Source organism: Colobus angolensis, unplaced genomic scaffold (genome assembly GCF_000951035.1).
Source record: "Colobus angolensis palliatus isolate OR3802 unplaced genomic scaffold, Cang.pa_1.0 Scaffold157, whole genome shotgun sequence".
Classification (NCBI taxonomy): domain Eukaryota; kingdom Metazoa; phylum Chordata; class Mammalia; order Primates; family Cercopithecidae; genus Colobus; species Colobus angolensis.
This window is the reverse complement of record NW_012114677.1, coordinates 2,293,207-2,314,219: the sequence shown is the minus strand read 5'-3', so window position 1 is coordinate 2,314,219 and position 21,013 is coordinate 2,293,207. Positions and strand designations below refer to the sequence as shown.

Below are 21,013 nucleotides of genomic sequence, written 5' to 3'. Positions count from 1 at the left end.
TTGGCCAGGCTGGTCTTGAACTCCTGACCTCGTGATCCGCCCACCTCGGCCTCCCAAAGTGCTGGGATTACAGGCGTGAGCCCCCATGCCCAGCCTTGCTGAATTTTCTTAAAACATTTTTTATTTTCTGACATCTTGAGTTAAAAGTCTTTTGTTGGCCAGGCGCGGTGGCTCACGCCTGTAATCCCAGCACTTTAGGAGGCTGAGGCAGGCAGACCACGAGGTTAGGAGATCAAGATATCCTGTTTAACATGATGAAATCCCGTCTCTACTAAAAATACAAAAAACATGGCCGGGCACAGTGTCTTACGCCTGTAGTCCCAGCTACTCGGGAAGCTGAGGCAGGAGAATGACGTGAACCCGGGAGGCGGAGCATGCAGTGAGCAGTGATCGCCCCACTGCACTCCAGCCTGGGCGACAGAGCGAGACTCCATCTCAAAAAAAAGTCTTTTGTTGTTCTTTGAGACAGGATCGGGCTCTCTTATCCAGCCTAGAGTGCAGTGGTACAATCACAGCTCCCTGCACCCTCCACCTCCTGGGCTCCTGCCCAAGCCTCCAGAGTAGCAGACACTGTTGGCACACCACACCGGTTAACTTTTTAAATTTTTTGTAGCGATGGAGTCCTGCTGTGTTGCCTAGGCCGGTCTGAACTCCTGGGCTCGAGCAGTCCGCCTGCCTTAGTCTCCCAAAGTGCCCGGATTCCAGGCATGAGCCCGCATGCCTGCCCAGTCTTTCTGTAAGTGCATTTCTGGCTCTGTGTTTCCTGTGTGCTCCTGGCTTCTCCCTGCAGACTTTTATGAGTAATATTTTCACTGGCATTCATTTCTAAAGAAGCTATAATTTCATCAGAGTTCCTTTTTAATGGAGAAATTTGTTCTGAAATATTCAAGTAACATGGCCTTTTTGGGTTCCATCCACTCTCCTTTCTGGTCTCCTTCCCGAGCGGTCAGGGAGTGTTGTCTACACGGACCTCTCCGCCTTGGGGGATTGAGATCTTCTTTCTTGTTCACTTGGGTGCAGATTTTCCGGGGGACCTGGGGGTGATTTCCTCTGGCTGAGTTTGCTGGTTGGTGTGGTGGGTGAACAAGCAGACCCCAGGGGCCAGTTGTCCACGTCCTGCTCTGGCCTTCACAAGTGACCTACCTCTGCCTCCGTTTCTCTGTCTGTGGTGTGAGGCGGTGATGAGATTGCCTCGAGGTTTTTAGGAAGATTAAATGATTTCCTACTTGTGAGGCACCTTGAGGTGTTCAGTTGAATGAATGAGAAGCAAGCAGGCATCCTGGGAGATTGTTAACTCCGACCTTCAAGTTCGGTGGTTTTTCTTGTTGCCGCACCCCTTTAGATTCCTGTTTTCTCTGTTGCTCTGTAGCCTCGCAGTGATGCTTTGGAGCCATGCTGCTGGGTGTGCAGGCTGATGGTTCTTACATAGTTTTGATGACTTGCACCTTTTGCCAGTGTGGATTCTTTTTTTCTTTTTTTCCTGTTCAGTGTGTTTTTGCTCTAACCCCCGTTTCTCTTGTACTGAGGTCGCTACTGTCACTGTTGGGCTTTGCCTCCACCCTCCCTGTCACTTGTCTCAGGCGTGTTACAGAGGCTTTTGCTTTGCTTTTTTACACCCATCTCAGGTTATCTTTGATAGGGGAGTTTAACCCGTTGTCTTTGTTGTGAGAAAACACATCTTCTTCCCCTCTACCCTTAGAGGGCCTGGATCAGGTTTTATTGTCTTCTTTCTCTGCTCTAATGGTTTGGAAATTTTGCATTCTCTTTCTGTCCTTCTTGTGACTGCTCTTAAACTTGGATTCCATGTCCGTTTGTGGGATTATCTGCGTCTGTAACTTTGTGATGAGTTCCTGATCCCCGTCTTCCAAAACTTGGAAGTCATCTGAGGGTTTGTTCCAGATTGTTTTTGGTAATTTTAAAATTTTATTTCACACTATTCTAGGAATCGCTTCTTTATCTTACTGAAGTTTTGATGCGACATTATAGTTACTTAGACTTAACCAGAGGTTGTGTGGGTTTTCTGGGCGTTTCTGGTGTCCTCCTGCTGTGTTTGGATTTGTGCTTTGCCACATCCTCATGTCACTTCCGAGCCCAGCGCAGTGGCCCCTAAGCTCCTCCCAGTCACGGGCTCTGTGTTGTCCACCTCACACCAGCGACAGTCGTTTCTTCTCTTAACTCTTAAACCCTTCTCAGTCATTTGGATGACCTGATTAAATGTATGTACTTTTCATACTAAGCATTAAAAACACACACACACACACACAGATGAGGGAAGCACCTGCCACCCAGGCCCAGGCCCATGTCTCTGCTCCCAGCCTTGTGCCGTCCCCTGGTGGCCCCTCCGAAGGGCATGAGGGTGTGGATGCTGTGCCTGTGCCTAGAGGCTCTGGCCCCTCCGACCGCTGGCTGGGCTCCAGCTCTAGGTTTGTTCAGCAGCCAACTCGGAGCAGCCGAGGCTCAGAGTGGCATCAGCCGGCCATGCTGGCTTCACAGCCGACCTCTTCTCCATCATCGAACGGGCACAGGCCCCCTCTCCCCCACCCACCGCTGGTGGGCACTCAGCCTCAAGGCACAGGCCTCCTGGGACCGGTGGCTCCTCCGAATCTTCCTGAGGGAGGCAAGTTTAGTCATCGCTGAGCAACGTAAAAGCCTGTCGGATTTCTTGACTCACGACACCTTCGAAACCAAAATACCTGACGAGGCCGTTCTTTCTGTTTGACGAGGGAGGGGACGGGGATCCTCCTGGAAGACGCTCCCCCTGCGCAGGTGAATGGCGCTTCCCACACTTGACCTTGGGAGTTCGGAAATGAGTGGAAGCCGCCTCTTCCACTGCCCTTGCTGTTCCCTCCTGAGGTCCCTGGTCGTTCTTTCTCCTCTCAGTTCTGCCTCCTGCAGTCCCTGTATCTGCCACCTTCTCTGTGTGACCCCATTCCTTTCACCGCCGGAAGCCTCAGGTGACTCATTTGCTTCACAGCTGTTCTTCGCTCTCATCTGTTTTTAAGCGTAAGCCATCGGTCTGTTTAATTCCAGAACTCTCCTTTCTGGAGCCTGACTTCTTTGGGAGCAGCCGGCGGGTTTCATGGATGCGCGGCCTGCAGCTGTTCTGCTCCTTCCCCCACAGCCACCGCTTCCAGAGCCTGGCTTTGCATGGGCATCCTGAGGCCTCCGGGGACCGGGCAGCCAAGGGTGGGGTTTGTGGATAAGGAGTGAGGTGGGGGGCGGGCCTGCTGCCCTGAGCTGGGGTCCGGAGTGTCCACCAGGACTTGGGGGTGGGGTGTGGTGCAGTCTTGGGGGTTCAGGGGCTCTACATGGACTTCGACCCCTGTGCATGCAGCCTCCTCCTCCGGTTCCCGGCCCCCAGGGGTCTTCCCACCAGACGGAGGCTGGGCAGACAGGAGGGGCCGGCACGTGGCCGTGACGCCGTCAGCCCTACCCCAGAGATTCCCACCCCCTTCAGCCTCTGTCTGATCCAGACGCTCGGCCCCCACCCATCTTCGTTTTCAGAGACTGGATTGCCAGTCCCCTCCTGGTGCCCGTCTTTCTGGGGCTCTTCTGAACATGTCCCTGATGAAACTCTTTTCTCTCACTTCAGTAGGCTTTGTCCTCTGTTGAACCACAAAGGTTGGTGTTTGTGATTAGCTCAGTCACCTGGATAGTGGGAGACAGATCCCAGCCCTCACTGGAGGCCCCTCTGGGCCCTGATGGCTCACACACCTGAGCTGCCAGGTGGCCCAGGAGAGGGCGTGGGCAGCTTCTCTCCCACAGCTGAGAAGCCCCAGAGCAAATGGTGAGGAAATTAGAACAGAACTTTAAAGTTTTTTTTTTATTTTTCTGAGACAGGATCTCACTTTCTTGACTAGGCTGGAGTATAGTAGCGCAATCTCAGCTCCCTGCAGCCTCGACCTCCTGGGCTCAAGCGATTCTCCCACCTCAGCCTCCCGAGTAGGGACCACAGGTGTGAGCCACCATACCCAGCCTAGAACTTAATGTTTAAGAAGACTCTTGGCCGGGCGCGGTGGCTCAAGCCTGTAATCCCAGCACTTTGGGAGGCTGAGGTGGGTGGATCACGAGGTCAGGAGATCGAGACCATCCTGGCTAACACGGTGAAACCCCGTCTCTACTAAAAATACAAAAAATTAGCCAGGCGAGGTGGCGGGCACCTGTACTCGGAGGCTGAGGCAGGAAATGGCGTGAACCCGGGAGGCAGGGCTTGCAGTGAGCCGAGATTGTGCCACTGTACTTCAGCCTGGGCGACAGAGCGAGACTCCATCTCAAAAAAAAGAAAAAAAAAAGAACACTCTGAGCCAGGTGCGGTGGCTCATGCCTGTAATCCCAGTACTTTGGGAGGCTGAGGCAGGCAGGTTGCCTAAGCTCAGGAGTTTGAGACCAGCCTGGGCAACAAAGTGAAACCCCGTCTCTACTAAAATACAGAAAATTAGCCAGGTGTGGTGATGGGCGCCTGTATTCCCAGCTACTTGGGAGGCTGAGGCAGTAGAATCTCTTGAACCTGAGAGGCAGAGGTTGCAGTGAGCTGAGATCAAGGCACTGCACTCCAGCCTGGGCAACAAGAGTGAGACTCTGACCTCCTACGAACCCTACATTCAGCTTCCCTTGGAGCGAGCAGCTGCCTAGTGGACTTCAGGGGCCTTCTGAGTCCTGGGAGGAGTTGCGTCTGTCTTTGGTAGTCCTGGCACCCACAGACCCCAGTGGGGCTGCAGAGCTGGTGTGGTCTGTGCTCGTCTTCACTCGTATGGAGCTGGAAATCCTTACTGGGCCTGTTCCTTGGTGGATATGGTGTCCCAGCACCAGAAACAGGAAATGGCTCCTATACCCTGAACAGGCCGGGGGGCCTGGTGTGGGGCCCCTCCCGCCCTCTAGAGGCTCCAGTGGCTCCTGTGTGTGGAGTTGGAAATGTGGTTGGTTTTCACTCCTCCGAGTTCTGCCTTCCTGGCCTGCCGGCTCCTGTCCGCACCCTTGGGCTCCTGGGACTTCACACCCGAGAGCTGGACACCTGTTCCTGCTGCACGGCTGCTGGAAGTGGGCTCTGCCTGCAGGGACCTCCCAGCTGGCGTAGTGAGGGTTGGCTGGTGGGGAGCAGAGAGCCCATGCATCCAAGCCAGACCCCCTGGACGTGGAAGGGGCAGAGGGTGGAAAGAGCCTCTCCTGGACTGCAGAGGTGAGGCAGGGGGTAGTGAGCTGGGAACTGGTGCCAAGCTGCCCCACGTGCCATGGGCAGTGAGTTCGGGGCAGAGTGAATGAGCCAAGGCTGGAGGTGAGGTTGGGGACCTTGGGGGCGCATGGTGAGAACTTGCTGTTCACTCAGAGGAGGGAGATGAGGCAGATGGAATGTGAGGTCAGGGTGTACTGTGGGATGCAGCCTGGCGTGACTTTATTCCCAGATAAAGCCAGCTGCTCTGCAGTAAGGGGCCTGCGTGGCCAGGATGGCCATGCGGAGACCAGGCAGGTGTCGGAGCCGGAGGCCCAGGCAGGTGGCGATGCGTGTGCAGCACCGGGTTTGGGGCATATTTAAAAGGGAGGGAGCGGCCGGGCGCGGTGGCTCAAGTCTGTAATCCCAGCACTTTGGGAGGCCGAGGCAGGCAGATCACAAGGTCAGGAGATCGAGACCATCCTGGCTAACGTGGTGAAGCCCCGTCTCCACTAAAAATACAAAAAAAAAAAATTAGCAGGGCGAGGTGGCGGGCGCCTGTAGTCCCAGCTACTTGGGAGGCTGAGGCAGGAGAATGGCGTAAACCCGGGAGGTGGAGCTTGCAGTGAGCCGAGATCGCGCCACTGCACCCCAGTCTGGGCGACAGAGCAAGACTGTCCTCCCCCACAAAAAAAGGGAGGGAGCCTGTAGAACTCGCTGGTGACCCAGATGCAGATGCCAGGCTCTTTCATTTCCAGGTGGATAAGGAGCTCAGTGTTCCCGAGCAGGCTGATGGGTAGGCATAGAAAGCGACAGGTCCTTCTGTAGTGCCCTCTTTACAATCAAAGTTGCATTTCGAGGTGTGTAATGTAACCGCTTGATGGTGACTGCCGTGTGCACACAGGGCCGCGTAGTGTCGCAGAGCACGCGGTGTGTGCACAGTGTGTGCGTGGCATGTGTTGGTACGCTATGACGTTTTTACACTTAATTTCCCATCTGTTCTAATATTGGAGACTTTCAGGTGGTGACCGGCCCATCACTCTTCTAAGACATTGCACCTGTCCCCCTGGGCAGCTGTGTTCCACGGTATCTGTGTTATTTCTGATTCCAGTCTCCTGTGTGTGGGGTGTCCAGCAGCTCATCGCACGTCTCTGGGCTCCTCTGCGTGGGAGTTGCTTACTTGTTCTTTGCCCGTCTCTGTCCTGGGCAGCCTGACTTTTCCTCGCGTGAGCTGCAGGGCTGCGTCTTACCTCCCCACCGCACTCACTGCAGGGACCGTCTTTCCTTCTGTGGCTGTTGGCTTTCTTCAACCTACCATCATCCACAGTTTTAAAATTTGACATAATTAAATTTCTCGGTATTTTCTTTTGTATCTTAAAAATGTGTCCCCATTCTAAGGTCATAAATACATTCTTCTACATTGTCTTGTAACATATTTGAAAGGTTTGCTTTTTCCAGTTGGGTTGTAAGCCCCTGCAGTTGACCTTGTGTGTAGAATGGACAAAGTGGGTTCAACTTTGCCAGGTTTCCACACTGTCAGGTCCCCCCGGGCTCTCTGCTCTGTTCCGCTGGTCTCTTGTCTCCTGTTGTGCGAAAACAACAAGGAACTTAACTGAATTGCAATGATTTATTTTACCATTAAGCTGTGGTCTTCTGGGAGAGTAGGTCCACCTCATTTTTCTTCTTTAGAATTGTCCGTTTTTTTTCTTTGTTGCCCAGGCTGGAGTGCAAGGCACGATCTCGGCTCACTGCAACCTCCGCCTGCGGGGTTCAAGCTATTTTCCTGTCTCAGCCTTCCAGAATAGCTGGGATTACAGGCGCACGCCACCACATCCGGCTAATTTTTTGTATTTTTAGTAGAGACAGGGTTTCTCCGTGTTGATCAGGCTGGTCTTGAACTCCCAACCTCAGGTGATCCACCTGCCTTGGCCTCTCAAAATGCTGGGATTACAGGCGTGAGCCACCACACCCAGCCTTTGTTTTTTTTTTGTTTTTTGGGGGCTTTTTTTGAGACGGAGTCTTACTCTGTATTCCAGGATGGAGTGTGGGGGCGGAATCTCGGCTCACTGCAACCTCTGCCTCCCTGGTTCAAGTGAGTCTCCCACCTCCGCCTCCTGAGTAGCTGGGATTACACGCCACCATGCCCGGCTAATTTTTGTATTTTTATTACGGACGGGATTTCACTATGTTGGCCTGGCTGGTCTTGAAGTCCTGACCTCAAATGATCCAGCCGCCTCAGCCTCCCAAGGTGCTGGGATTACAGGTGTGAGCCACTGCACCTGGCTGTTTTCTAAACTCTAGAGTTGAACATTCCTTTACTTTCCAGCTGCATAATTTGGTTCTTATTAAAATAATTTTTAAATTTTCACTTTTTTTTTTAACCAGCTTTCTAAATTGTGTTAAATGCACATAAAATATGCCATTTTAACCATTTTCAGGTGTGTGGTTCAGTGGCCTTGGGTACAAACCCAATGTTGTACAGCTGCCACCACCATCATCTCCAGAGCCTTTTTATCTTCCCAAACTGAAGCTCTGCCCCCATTAAACACTCACTCCCCACCCCACTCCCCCAGCAGCGTCAAACCGCAGAGGGGCCTAACGGGGGTTCTGAGGGGATGGAAACCATCCCAGACCGCCATGGCGATCATCGAGAAAGTCTGTGAATTTACGGAAAATTATTGCATTATATACATAAAAGAGGGGTGTAAACTGTGCCATAATAAAGTCTAAAAATTAGAAGTGTGCTTGTAACTTAAAGTGTATTTAAATAGGAAATACGTTGGTTTAGTCCTAAGATTAATATTATAGAAACGGTTTCATTTTGTTCTCATCTCTGTCACTGTCTGTAGTGAGCTATAGAGAACCACTGTGTGATTACCTCCTGTATGTATGCAAATCTGAGCAAATAGAAACATTTTCTTGTTTTCCTTCCACAATCCCCCCCAACCCCCGCCCCCGCCCCCGCCTGTATGTGTCTGCGTTTTCCCTCAGGTGCATGCAGGCCGGCATTCATCGGTGCAACCCCTTCCTGCTGCCCTGCGGGCCCCACACACTGCAGACCCTGCTGCCTCAGACTTGTGCGTGTGTGCCTGGCACGCCTGTTCCCTGAGCCTGAGACGGCGGCTGCCTATCGAGGGCAGGGCACGTCCGCTGCTTACAGAGACGAGAAGCCCAGCATGGCCATTCTGTTGGCGCGCTTTTGTCACCAGCTATGTTCCTGTATAGAAATGTTTCTTGTCTTTAGGGGGCTTCTTCCTCATTAAGCTGTGTTTCTTAAAGTCTGCTTGACTAATACTAATCTAGCTATGCCAGCTTTCTGTTGGTTAATACTTGTGTGGTATTTCTGTTCTTAAAGTGTCTTAAATGTGACACTGTTTACAACATAGAGTTAGTTTTTTTTAAAAATCAGAAACTTTTTTAGCTGGCACGTTACCTTACACATTCCACGATTTTCTGTGGAGGATCTGAGTTGGTTCCTGCTTTATTTTTTTATTTGCTCTTTTCGTCAGTTTTTTCCTGTGCTTTCTTCTTCCCTGTTGTCAAGTGAATTACTAACTTTAATCTCTTTCTTTCTTCCCCTAGTTTGCAAAGTATAAGCTCTACTTCTGTTTTACTATTGGTTACAAAATGTTTATAAACTATTTACATTTTTAAAAGCCCAAAGTGGGCCGGGTGCGGTGGCTCACATCTGTAATCCCAGCACTTTGGGAGGCCGAGGTGGGCAGATCACGAGGTCAGGAGATCGAGACCATCCAGGCCAACATGGTGAAACCCCGTCTCTACTAAAATACAAAAAATTAGCCGGGCGTGGTGGCGGGCACCTGTAGTCCCAGCTATGGGAGGCTGAGGCAGGAGAATCGCTTGAACCCAGGAGGCAGAGGTTGCAGTGAGCTGAGATCGAGTCACTGCACTCCAGCCTGGCGACAGAGGGAGACTCCATCTAAATAAAAAAAAACAAGTCCCAAGTTACTGTCTGTGCCCCTCCCCACACAAGCACCCCTACCGCCGCTCTCACTGGGTACGCCCTTTCTCCCGCTTCTCACTTCTTCGGCCAAACTCCAGGTCTCTCTCCCCCTCGCTGCCCCTCTCCCAAGTTCTTCCTCTCCCGAGTTCCTCTGCCTCCGAGTTCCTCTGCCTCCGGACTCCGGGTCTTTCTCCCCGTGCGGCTCCTCTGCCGTGTTCTCCCTCTGGACTCCGGGTCTTTCTCCCCGTGCTGCCCCTCTCCCGTGATGCTTGCAGGCAGCCCCTCACTCCATCCTCACCCTGGAGCAAGGATCTCTGTCTTGCTCTTTGCACGGAATCCACTTCTCTCCTTAGTGGCTCTTGCGGGGGCCTGTGGCCATGGGCTGTGCTCAGTCACTGCACCATGTTGGGGTGTGTTATTTCTTTTTATTTCTTTTATTTTGGATTATTTTGCTTCCTGAATCTGAGGATCTGCCCTTCACTGTTGTAGGAAATCCTTAGTCACTGTTTCTTAACACTTCCTTTCCTTTCTGTTCTTTCTTCTGGGGCTCCCGTCTTCCCCCCTTTCTCTTAGCCTTCCTTTTATTGTTTTAATTGGTGTGTTTGTCTCTACTCCTTATGGGTAACTTCCTCCAGTGATTTTTTTTTTTTTAGGACATTAATCTGTCCTCAGCTGAGATGAATTTGTGGTTCAGCCATCCACTGAGATGTTAGTTTCTGTCAGTGTTTTTATTTTTAGAAATTGTGTCTGATTACCTTCAACACCTGCCTGTCTGTACCCCTGGTGTCCTCCCTTTTGTATCTTTTGTAATTTTAGACATACATATTTCAGTTAACCCCCTGATCATCCTTCCACTGCATTTTTAGGGCCTAACTGTGCCGTTTGCTGCAGCTCCACCTCTAGAAGCATTTGCCGTGAGCGTCGCCCTTCCTTGTCAGGCATATCTTGGGGGCTGAGCAGCCAGGCCCTCAGGTGAAGACTCGTCCTGAGCCTCGTCCTGGGCAGATTCCTTTTTGCACCCACTGGGAGCCTGTGGCTGCTGGGACTCCACAATCCCCTTCAGTCACTTTTTATCCTGCGGGTCTCCTGCCAAGCGGCTGGTCACCTGGACGGCAGCTGTGACCTTCCGCCCGAGGCTCTGCTCAAGCCTTCTCCCTACTGTCTTCCTGCAGTCGCTGCTGTCTCCCCGAGTGCATTCACAGACACAGAGCCACCCACTCCTCTCTGCCCCGTGTTTGTCCGGACAGACTTAGCTGGAGACCAAGAACTCAGTGCCTGCGATGGATAAATAACTCTGGAATTAACTCTCAAATATTATGTTAATACACAGAATTAACGGGGTGAGGTTATAGTTCACAAAATGGCAAGCAGATGATAAACAGGTTTTCAGATAAGGTATGTAAGATTATTTTTCTGCACTGTTGAAGTCAAAGCAGATGTCTGATCTCAAAAAGGTCAGCAGTCCTAGATTGAGGAATTAGTGAAATATGTCTAAAGAAGCCTCCAGAACCGTCCGGGGGAGCCCTTCTGCTGTGTTCTCACCAGCGTCCTTTCCTGCAGGTGAGCATCTGCCTGGAGTGTAACAGCAGCAAACTGCGGGGACTGAAGCGGAAGTGGATCCGCTGCTCCGCCCAGGCGACCGTCTTGCATCTAAAGAAGTTCATCGCCAAAAAACTCAACCTTTCGTCCTTTAACGAGGTAACAGTTGGTCCCTAAGTAGAAACCATAACAAGTCCTCTCTTATTTGTAAAAGTGACACTTCTAAGATTCTTTGCTTAGTTTCGTTTTGTTTTTAACAACTTTGGAGATTTTAACCAGAAAAAAATCAGTTTTCCCTGCTCCACCAGGGAGCGGGATAGGAGATGGCCCTGAGGGTTGTAGGATGCCCAGAGACAGGGAACGTGGAACGCCACTGTGAGTGGAAGAGAGAACTAGGGCGGGGATGATGAGATTGTTTTAAAATAGGGTAAAGGTTTTCCTCGCAACGAGAAATTCTGTGCTTTAATTTCACAAGGGGAGACATGGGCGGATGGAGAGAGGGAGGACCCTTCCAGGCTGTGGTGCGTAAGGAGATGAAGGAATACTGGCGTGAGGTGGCCTTGGCAGCGGGTGCATCACAAACATGCCAATGTGGGTCCCTGTGAGCCCCCAAGGCGGTGACACCATGGAGATGCAGGCGCCAGCAGGGTCCAGCTCTGCGTGGAGAGAGAAGGCACTGGCGGCTGTGGGCAGGAGCATGGGTCTGAGGTGTCGTTTTTGAAAATTGCTCAGGCTGTGCAGAAATGGACACAGGAGAGGCCAGCACCAAGAGTCGCAGAAGAGGAGGACTGTGGTGGGGGCAGTCAGGGTGGAGAAGTGGACAGACTTGAGATGCTCTCTGGAGCAGCAGTGGGCTCAGCGGTGGCCCCAGAAGATAAGCCATGTCCTCACCCCCAGAGCCTACAAATGGGACCTTATTTGGAAAAAGATCTTTGTAGATATAATTGAGTGAAGGATTTTGAGATGAAATAATCCTGGAATATCTGGGTGGAGCCTAAATCCCATGACAAGTGAGGCAGAGGAAGACTCAAGATGAGACAGGAGGCCCTGGTGAGGACAGAGCGGAGGACGGATTGGAGGCTGGAGGGAGGCAACCTTGAGGCAAGCCAGGGAGAGCCTGGGCCACCAGCAGCTGGAAGCCAGGGCAGGCTCCCCTGCTGTGGTCCGAAGGCATCCCCCAGATTCATATGTTGGAAATTCCATCCCCAGCGGGGCAGTGCGGGGAGTTAGGGCCTGGGGGAGGCACTCAGGCTGAGGGCCCTGCCCCATGCACGGATCGATGCTGCTGTGAAAGGACTGGCCAGCATGGGTTCTCCCTCCTCTTCCCTAACGTGCGGACGCAGCACAAGGCCTTCACAGGTGGCAATGTGGTGACCTTGAATGCCACAGCTCCCAGAACTGTGCCGAAGTTCTGGGTTATGAAGAACTGGGTTCTTCATAAATCACCCAGTGTGTGGCGTGCTGTGGCAGCAATACGGAATGGACTGTGCTTCTCCCTGGGAGCCTGCAGAGGGAGCGTGACTCTTACGGACTCTGGAACTGAGTACATTTCTATTGTTTGAAGCCACCACCCTCATTGTGCTAATTTCCACAGCAGCCGTGGGAGACTAATTCAGAGAAAGCCACAATAAGTTGCTGATGTATTTGGGTGACGATGCAGAGAAAAGGAAGGGGTCAGGAATGACTGCAGGCCTGCGGCTGCTCGGTTGGCGGGGGGTGGGGTGGCGTCTCGGAACAGGCGTAGCTCTGCTGTGGTGACACAGAGCAGAGGCTGTGTCAGATCGTGGGGGGCCAGTGCCAGCCTTGAGTGTCCCACAGGTTGGCTGGGGATACAGACAGCACACTGGGGTTGGGGAGACTCAGTGAGCACGGGCTGCCTGGAGCCCATGGAGAAAAGTCAGGACATTGGGGGAAGGGAGAGGAGGAAATGGGGAAAGTCTTTTTGCTAAGTTTCTATTGTTTTGTTTGCTTTTCTGTGTAGCGAAACAGAAAAGATGGATGGTAGCTAGGGACGGAGCAGGCCAAGGAAGTCCTTGAATCTTCATGTGGAGGTGGAGCGGGAAGCCACAGGGGCAGTGGGGCTGCAGAGGGTGGGGAAGAGGTCGGCCATTTCCCAGTGCAGGGCTGGTTCCTCCAGGGAAGAGTGTGAGGTTTTCGCTGTTGCTGTGGTGACCGTGCCTCTCAGCCCCCCCCAATCCAGCCACTCAGACAGATGGGGCTGCTTCACGTCTTCCCCAGGAAGGAATCTGAAGAACTATCTACATCATCAGGGAAACGCAAGTGAAACCATGTGGCACCACGCGCAGCTCGTAGAACTGCCATAATTCCAAGCACTGACAACACACTCCGGAGATGCGGGCAACGCAGGTTCATTCCTGTGGGAAGCAGAACCTCCAACCCCTGTGGAGAACAGCTTGGCGGCTGCTGACAACACGAAACACACTCTTGGCAAACCATCCAGCAGCCATGCCCCCTGTTGTTTAAACGAAATCTCCTGCCCACACAAAAAACTGCACCCGGATGTTGATAGCAGCTTTCTTCGTAATTACCAAAACTTGGAAGCGACTAAGATGGCCTTCAGTAGATGAGTGGGTAAATAAACTGTTGTGCGTCCATACTGGAATATTATCCACCACTGAAAAGAAACGAGCAGTCAGGCCAGGAGCAGGCACAGGGGAGAAAAATCAAGTGTCTGTTACTAAGTAGAGAAGCCCCTCTGAAAAGGCGGCTGGCTGTGCAACTCCAGCTCTGCAGCATGGCGCACTGGAAAAGGCAGAACCATCTGGAGGCTGCAGGGGCTTGGGGAGGGTGGTAGGAGCGGGCGGGCACAGGGCTCCTGGGCAGCGATCCTGCTGTTTGTCCACCTGTGGCTTTGCCACCAGGGCAACCTGACATCAGCTCTGGACTCTGGAGGTGACGTCAGTGCAGGTTCCTGGGTGGTGACTAATGTGCCACCATGCAGGGTGTTCGTTGGGGGGGTGGCCAAGGGGGACGGGAACTCCCTGTACCTTCCTCTCAATTTTGCTGTGAACCTTAAATTGTTGTTTAAAAAGTCTGTTTAATTTTTTTAAAAGACTGGGGAGCCCAGTGCCTTTTTTGCACTGTGGTGAGAGGGAGGGACAGCCTGGACCCAAGGTAAGGCCTGGAGGCTGCAGCCGTGGGAGGGGGCTGGTGTGGACCGGGCCTGGGTGGTATGGGGAGGGAAACACATCAGCCCTGTGGGCCTCTCAGGTGCCTGTGCCACCTGGGGAACCAGGGTGCCGGATTCCGGAGCTGTCCGGGCTGCTCATGGGGCTGCAAACCACCTCTTCCCATTTCTCAGTACAGCAGGTGTGGTAGACGGGGTGTGATGGGGCCTGGGCGTCAAGAGAAAAAGGGTACAGGGCAGCTGCAGGCCAGGTGGGGGCAGAATGGGAGCCCATGACCGCCTGTGCCTGCACCCCCTGCAGAAATGTCATCCCCCTAACTGGCACAGGCCTGCCCTGTCATAGCTTATATGTTGCACTGGATTTCCGTTTAGCTGTGAGGTAGGGACAGAGGAATACATGAACCACACCCTGTCTCTAGGCTCTGAGGTAGGAATGGAGGAATACATGAACCACACCCCGTCTCTAGGCTGTGAGGTAGGAATGAAGGAATATGTGAACCACACCCCGTGTCTAGGCTGTGAGGTAGGGATGGAGGAATACGTGAACCACCACCCCCATCTCTAGGCACATTCTTGCATGATTGGGGAAGGGCTGCAGATTTCACACCAGCATCGAGGGGGCCATGTCAGCATAGATTGAGCACCTCCCCGCTGCTAAACAAACCTGCTTCTCCCCCAGCTGGACATTTTATGCAACGAGGAGATCCTGGGCAAGGACCACACGCTCAAGTTCGTTGTTGTCACGAGGTGGAGATTCAAGGTGAGACATGTGATTTGATTTTCAGAGTCTACTCTGAATGGCAGTGACTTTGCTGTGCATCCCTTTTTTTTTTTTTGGAGACAGAGCCTTGCTCTGTCACCCAGGCTGGAGTGCTGTGGCACGATCTCGGTTCACTGCAAGCTCCACCTCCCAGGTTCACACCATTCTCCTGCCTCAGCCTCCCCAGTAGCTGGGACTATAGGTGCCTGCCACTGCACCTGGCTAATTTTGTGTATTTTTTAGTAGAGATGAGGTTTCACCATGGTCTCGATCTCCTGACCTCGTGATCCGCCTGCCTCAGCCTCCCAAAGTGCTGGGATTACAGGCGTGAGGCACCGCGCCTGGCCCCGCATCTCTTATCTAAAAGCTTAAAAGTGATGACTCTGGCCAGGCACAGTGGCTCACGCCTGTAATCCCAGCACTTTGGGAGGCCGAGGTGGGCAGATCACAAGGTCAGGAGACTGAGACCATCCTGGCTAACACTGTGAAATCCCATCTCTACTAAAAATACAAAAAAATTAGCTGGGCGTGGTGGCAGGCGCCTGTAGTCCCAGCTACTCAGGAGGCTGAGGCAGGAGAATGGTATGAACCTGATAGGCGGAGCTTGCACGCCTTGCAGTGAGCTGAGATCATGCCACTGCACTCCAGCCTGGGTGACCGATTGAGACTCCGTATCAAAAAAAAAAAAAAGTGATGAGTCAGCCACAGAGATGGTTATGAAACACAGTTCTGGTCTTTCTGAAATCATCAACCCCCGAGCCAGCTTGGAAGGTGCCAGCTGAGCTCCGAGGGGCACAGGCCCCAGTGGGAAACTGCTGAGGCCATGAGTGCCATGAGCAGAGGGTCCCCTGGGGCCTTTGGGCCCCTCTGAAGCAGGAAACCAATGGTGGAATTCTCCCACCTCAGCTGGTGCTGCTGCCTGGGGAGAGGGGGTAAGGAGCCAAGGCTGGCCTGGGGCTGGGCCAGAGGGTTTGAGGGAGAAGGGGGCAGGGGAGTGGTGGCCAGGGCCACATCAGGTAAAGGTAGCCACCACGATGTGCATAGTGGTCACTGGGTCACCTGGGGCCAGGGGAGAGGGCGCATGTCTTCCCAGCCTGTCTCCCCCACTGGCATCTCGACATTGCTCAGAACAGAAGGGTCTCTTTGTAGCCCCCCGTGTGGACTGTGTCTCACGGGACGCGATTCCTCAGCGCCCTTCCCGATGAAGTAGGTCTGTCTCCTCGCCTCCACCGCTGCTGAGCAGGTGCTGTGTTCTTGTGTCTTCCAGAAGGCGCCACTCCTGCTGCACTACAGACCCAAGATGGACTTGCTGTGAATGGCGCCGCACAGCACCCGCAGACTGGGCCCTTGCACCCCTGGGTGCTCCCGGCCACCGCGCTTAAGAACGTTGCCTCTGGGTGTCATGTGGACCAGACTTCTGAATAGAGAATATTTATAACTTTTGTATGAGAGAGAATTCACACTCAACAAGACACTACCAGCACCACGTTTACAGAGGATGAAAACAATTCACAGTCTCCCAGGGCCGATCGTCCTCTCCCAACCCCCCACCCCGTGCTTCAGCCTCGCAGGCGAGAGTGATTCTCGCAGGCAACACGGTTTTGAGTCACCTTCTGACATGAGCTCCCTCTGCTTGCTTTCCAGATCTTGAAAATCTGAATTCACTTCAGTTTAGTTTATGAATTAGGTTTCATGGTAAGCCTCAAATAATAGTTGGACTTTTATTGAATCCTTCCTAAGTTATTGAAAAAATGTCTTCATGGTGAATGACAATATTTATGTTGCCTTTAGCTTCTTGAAGATTTAGAAGTTATATGAAAAATTAATTTAAAAGCAAATCAAAAGAGGTTTCCATTAACATTATGATTTAACCATTGTATTTAATTTCCCACCTTATGAAACACGACAGCAGCTCCCTGACTGGTTCGCCTTTCATTGTGTGAAGTCGGCACTTGGACTCACTCGGAACTGTCACTCGCCTGGGGCCGACACACCCAGCCCTGGAAACGGGGCCCCAGACTCCACATTGCGGTTTCTGATGCGCTCAGCAGGTAGACCAGAGGCCATGTGACCAGCTCAGTGCTGGTTTGCAGAACAATTCTTATTTTTAAAAATCACTTGTATTAAAAACGGCACAAATTGTTGAGTGCCGCCATTTGGTTTCCTACGTTTTCTTTCCCTGTTTTTTGCTGAAGGGAGAGGTGGTGGTGGTTGGGATCAGAGCTCTCCTGGCGTCCGTGGGGAGGATTTGCTGGTGGTTGCTTCGGGTTCATACCCAGACGCATTCACTGCCCCCTCTGTCCAAGGCCTCCCCTTCCCCTTTGCTGGTGGGAGGAGCTCGTGTGGTCCTCGGCCCATTACTGGAAGGGCGTTTTTCTGAGCTGCAGGGACAGGGTGAGCAGCTGAAGGGCTCGGAGGGAAGGTGACCCCCCCGCTCTGCAGATGCTGCATTTTAGCTGGAGCTGTGTTTGAGCCTCAGTTGGTTGCAGTGTCAGCCCCTCTCCTCCTGGATGGTCATGTTTTTGTCACATTAGAGAATAAACTGCCAGCACACACACATTTTTTTTTCCTTTAAAACAGTAACTTGGAAGTGTGGAAAGGCCAGAAGGAGGAGCAAGGGCTGTTTTCTGGAGCGACTGAGGTGTTGTCCTGCAGTTGTCATTGTCTTCTCCGCCAGGCTGTTCCCATTTATTTCCTGTGGAACTGAATCCCTCCTCCCTCTGCTCCCTGGGAGCCCAGGTGGTCCCTGGCCACCACTCAGGCTTTCCCACCTTGGACATTTTTTTCTTGAATTTCACTGTTTTCTTCGGCTTCCTTTAGATAAAAAGCAGCTCAAGAGACCTCATCTTAGGGTTGAGGAAAACATGCATATTAATTCCATCTGAGTGATTGTCAGTGTAAGGCCTTTTAAAACAAAAGCAAGTTCTTTGTTAGGAATTGGTCAAAATTCACTTCTTTCTTTAAGCCCATCAACTCCCAGAATGGTTTGAGTTACTCAGTTACCTAAGCTTGCTGTTCATCCAAATCATTTTCTAGAGTCACTGTATAAGGGTCTATGAGTAGCTGTGTATGAATAAATATTACCTGTCTACCTCAAAATATACATACTGCTGAAGCATTCTGTACAACCGTGTGTTATCACAGTGCAGTTTTAAGTGTAACATTAGAACTTAGGCATTTTCCTGTGTGGCGGAATAAGAAAGGATTAAACAGTTACAAGCCTCCAAATTAAAATAAAATTAAATCAGTTCAGATTAAACTGAATATCATTATAATAATGTCATAATATATATTTGTAACTTTGTAGCTATCTTTGAAATCACTTGATTTTGCTATGGTGCTAAGCTGATATATTTAAATACACAGTGAGACGGGTGAGTGGAGCCCGTGTTGATGTCTCCAGCTGGTGGTGACCCTGCTTTTGTAACCGCGTTAACCTGACAAAACCTCAGCAGCAGAAGTCCCTATTTTTCTAGGAGTTCATCGTGCAGACAGTCTTCACTACAGGACTCGGCCCTGGGGCCTCTGCCTCTTGTCTGACCTTGCAGCCTTAGTCGTTGGAGGCTGGAGTGCAATGGCCCCGCCGTCCGTGGAGCCTCTGGGCGGCCTTCTTTCCTTTCTCTCAAGCTCTCATTTCACAGAAAAAGGCTGAATTTCATTTTTTCCAGCATGAAAGCCAGGATCGGTTAATGATTGGATTCTATTAAGTTTTTTTTTTTAAACAGATGGAGTTACTGTGAAGAAGTTTTCACAACTATTTATGCTGGTAAAACAAATGCTGTTAAATCACCTTATGCGTCGTTTTCAACAGCAGTGGGGCTAATTACCCGGAATACGGTCTCACCAATGCAGTTTTCATGGAAATAGAAAATTCAAATAGAATATATAATATTGAATTTAAGATTTGGGGGGTTAAAAAAGAAAACTTAACTTTATAAAATTATTTATTCTATTTTAAGCCTTCTATCATATTTTCCCATCCAATTGTTTGGTTTCAGTGGTCCAGCTTTATTTACAGGCATATAAAATGAAATTGTGAGATGTTTTGCAAGCTTCTTTTTACTTTGAGTAGTAGCTTTTAATTTGTATGTTTTTGTTTTATGTGGATGAAGAGCATTTTTTATGCTTTTGTGCAATAGGTTCCAACACACATTTATTAGACATCTGTTTAAAATGTAATGTAGCATTCATTCTGCTAAATTGAAAGGGAACATAGATGGAATTCCAAAATATATACATTCAGCTTTTGGTTTTCCTTTTTCATTGTGATTATTGTGAGAATGCTGTTATTGGGGTTGTGTGTGAGTGCCTGTCAGCCAGTGATGCCTCAGGCCATGCTGTGGGGCCACCTCGGTCCTGCCTGGTCCTGGTGCCTTGGACCCCACGTGCTTGTGGCCAGGCCGCCCCGAGGCGGGGCCACGTGGCCTCAGACCACAAGAGCAGAGCTTCCCTGGCCCAAACACTGCAGCTGCCTGCACCCCCGGGCTTTGCAGCTTGCTTGTTTTCTCTGAACGGCAACAGAACGGCATTCACAGTGATTCAAAGGGTGGCATTGGGTTGGACGTTCTGGGTATGAGCCAGCCTGTTCCCACATTGTACGTGAATGTTTAATGTGCTCTCAAAACATGGAAAATAAGTTTAGTGCACATAGCTAAATCACAAAACATCCAATTCTCTGTTTCCTCAGGAAGTCATTACTGCGCCACCACATCACGTGACCTTAACATAATCAATATCTTTCTCTGCCTTGACATTTAAATAAATAAATTGAGATAAGTAGATTAGAAAACCATTCAAATGATACCATAATCTGTACAAATATTGTGTCCCCTGCCAGGCAGGGGACAGGGTGCGGGCGAAGGCCCCGCAGGAACGCGCCGAGGTCTCCCTCACCCTCCAGGTGTCCTTCGCACCCAATAGTGCGTCTGAGGAACGAACTGCAGTTTGAGCGTCCCCTGAGATGTGCGTAGCCTCCGTGTAAATGTCCACTCCCATGGCTTAATTGGCTATCAGATGCATTTTCCCAGACGAAAGCAATGTTGGGTTAGGGGACGACGGTGCAGCCACCCAGCCTTTACCAGCAGCGTGCGGCAGACGAAGGCAGTCGAGGTGTGTAGGTGATCACGCAGATACGTGTTTTTGACTGTTTAATTTGAAAGTTTACATTTTTTATGCTTTGTGTTGGTGTGTAATTTTTGTACTCTTGGTGGCTAGTTTTTGTCAAATCTTTTTTGGAATATTGCTTAAATGTTTTGATTTTATGATAGTGAAGCTTGTATTCAGTGTTTTGCCAATTAATATTATATGCTTGTAATAAAAGCAAAAGAAAAGCTTAAGTGAAAGTGTTTCTGGCTGGAAATGTATTACATAAATCATTTGTACGAGCATGAGAGATGACTTGCTCATGGGATGAACAATGCCGTGGGTATTGGATGGACCACTCAGGCAGCCTGGCCGCATACACTGGCCACACACGCATGCATGCTACATATGTGTGCACTCAGACTACATGCCTGCACATACGTGCACGTATGTCCACACAAGCACACATCAGCCCACAGCTCCCTTCCTCACCCCAGCCCTCCCCACTCCCGGGTTAACCAACCTCCCGATTTGCTCCGGGCAGCATTTGTAAATTGTCACCCTGGTTGCCAACCCTCATTTAAATTGGTCCGGCATTTGCTACCAGAGTTTGGGCCAGAAACTTTGTAAAGCTCATTCAGTTTGTCTCCTTGCAGAAAGGTTGCTGCAGTTTGGAGCTGATTATGCCAAGGAAAATACAGCTAAAAAAGAACTTACCGATTCCCATAGGTGTGTCAACTGACAAATGAATGTTCCGTCTCCCTACGACAATTTGCCACCCCTCCCCAAAATCACTATGGCCAAAACTTCAGTTTTTAAAAGTTAAGAAATATACAACAATTTTGAAACAGAAAACTAGAAATGGAAGGAAAGGAGAATATGGCCAAAATTACATTCTCACAACCTAAAGCAGTAAACTTTAAAAATAGGTTCAGTCTGACTTAACTGACTTAGGCTGGGCGTAGTGGCTCACACCTGTAATCCCAGCACTGTGGGAGGCCAAGGCAGTCTGATCACCTGAGGTCAGGAGTTCGAAACCAGCCTGGCTGACATGGTGAAACCCTGTCTCTACTAAAAATAAAAATTAGTCGGGCGTGGTGGCAGGAGCCTGTAGTCCCTAGCTACTCTGGAGGCTGAGGCAGGAGAATCACTGGAACACAGGAGGCAGAGGTTGCAAGTGAGCCCAGATCACCCCACTGCACTCCAGCGTGGGCTACAGAGCAAGACTCCATCTCATTTAAAAAAAAAAAAAAAATCCCAACACTTTGGGAGGCCAAGGCGGGCGGATCATGAGGTCAGGAGATCGAGACCATCCTGGCTAACACGGTGAAACCCCGTCTCTATTAAAAATACAAAAAAGCACAAAAAATTAGC

The 21,013-nt window shown here is 50.9% G+C and overlaps 1 protein-coding gene across 3 annotated transcripts in view; it reads left to right on the top strand.

Annotated features, from left to right (window-relative positions):
- Positions 1-19,893, top strand: part of PCGF3 (polycomb group ring finger 3) — a 37,718-nt gene extending 17,825 nt beyond the window's left edge. For 2 of the 3 annotated variants that reach the window (XM_011936801.1, XM_011936802.1), the window contains 3 exons: positions 10,671-10,808; positions 14,477-14,557; positions 15,825-19,893. In XM_011936801.1, coding sequence (XP_011792191.1) covers positions 10,671-10,808; positions 14,477-14,557; positions 15,825-15,872 — 267 coding nt within the window. In that variant the 3' untranslated portion in view covers positions 15,873-19,893. The remainder of the gene's footprint in view (positions 1-10,670; positions 10,809-14,476; positions 14,558-15,824) is intronic. The other variant, XM_011936803.1, reaches the window with a different exon arrangement.
- The last annotated feature ends 1,120 nt before the right edge of the window (positions 19,894-21,013 follow it).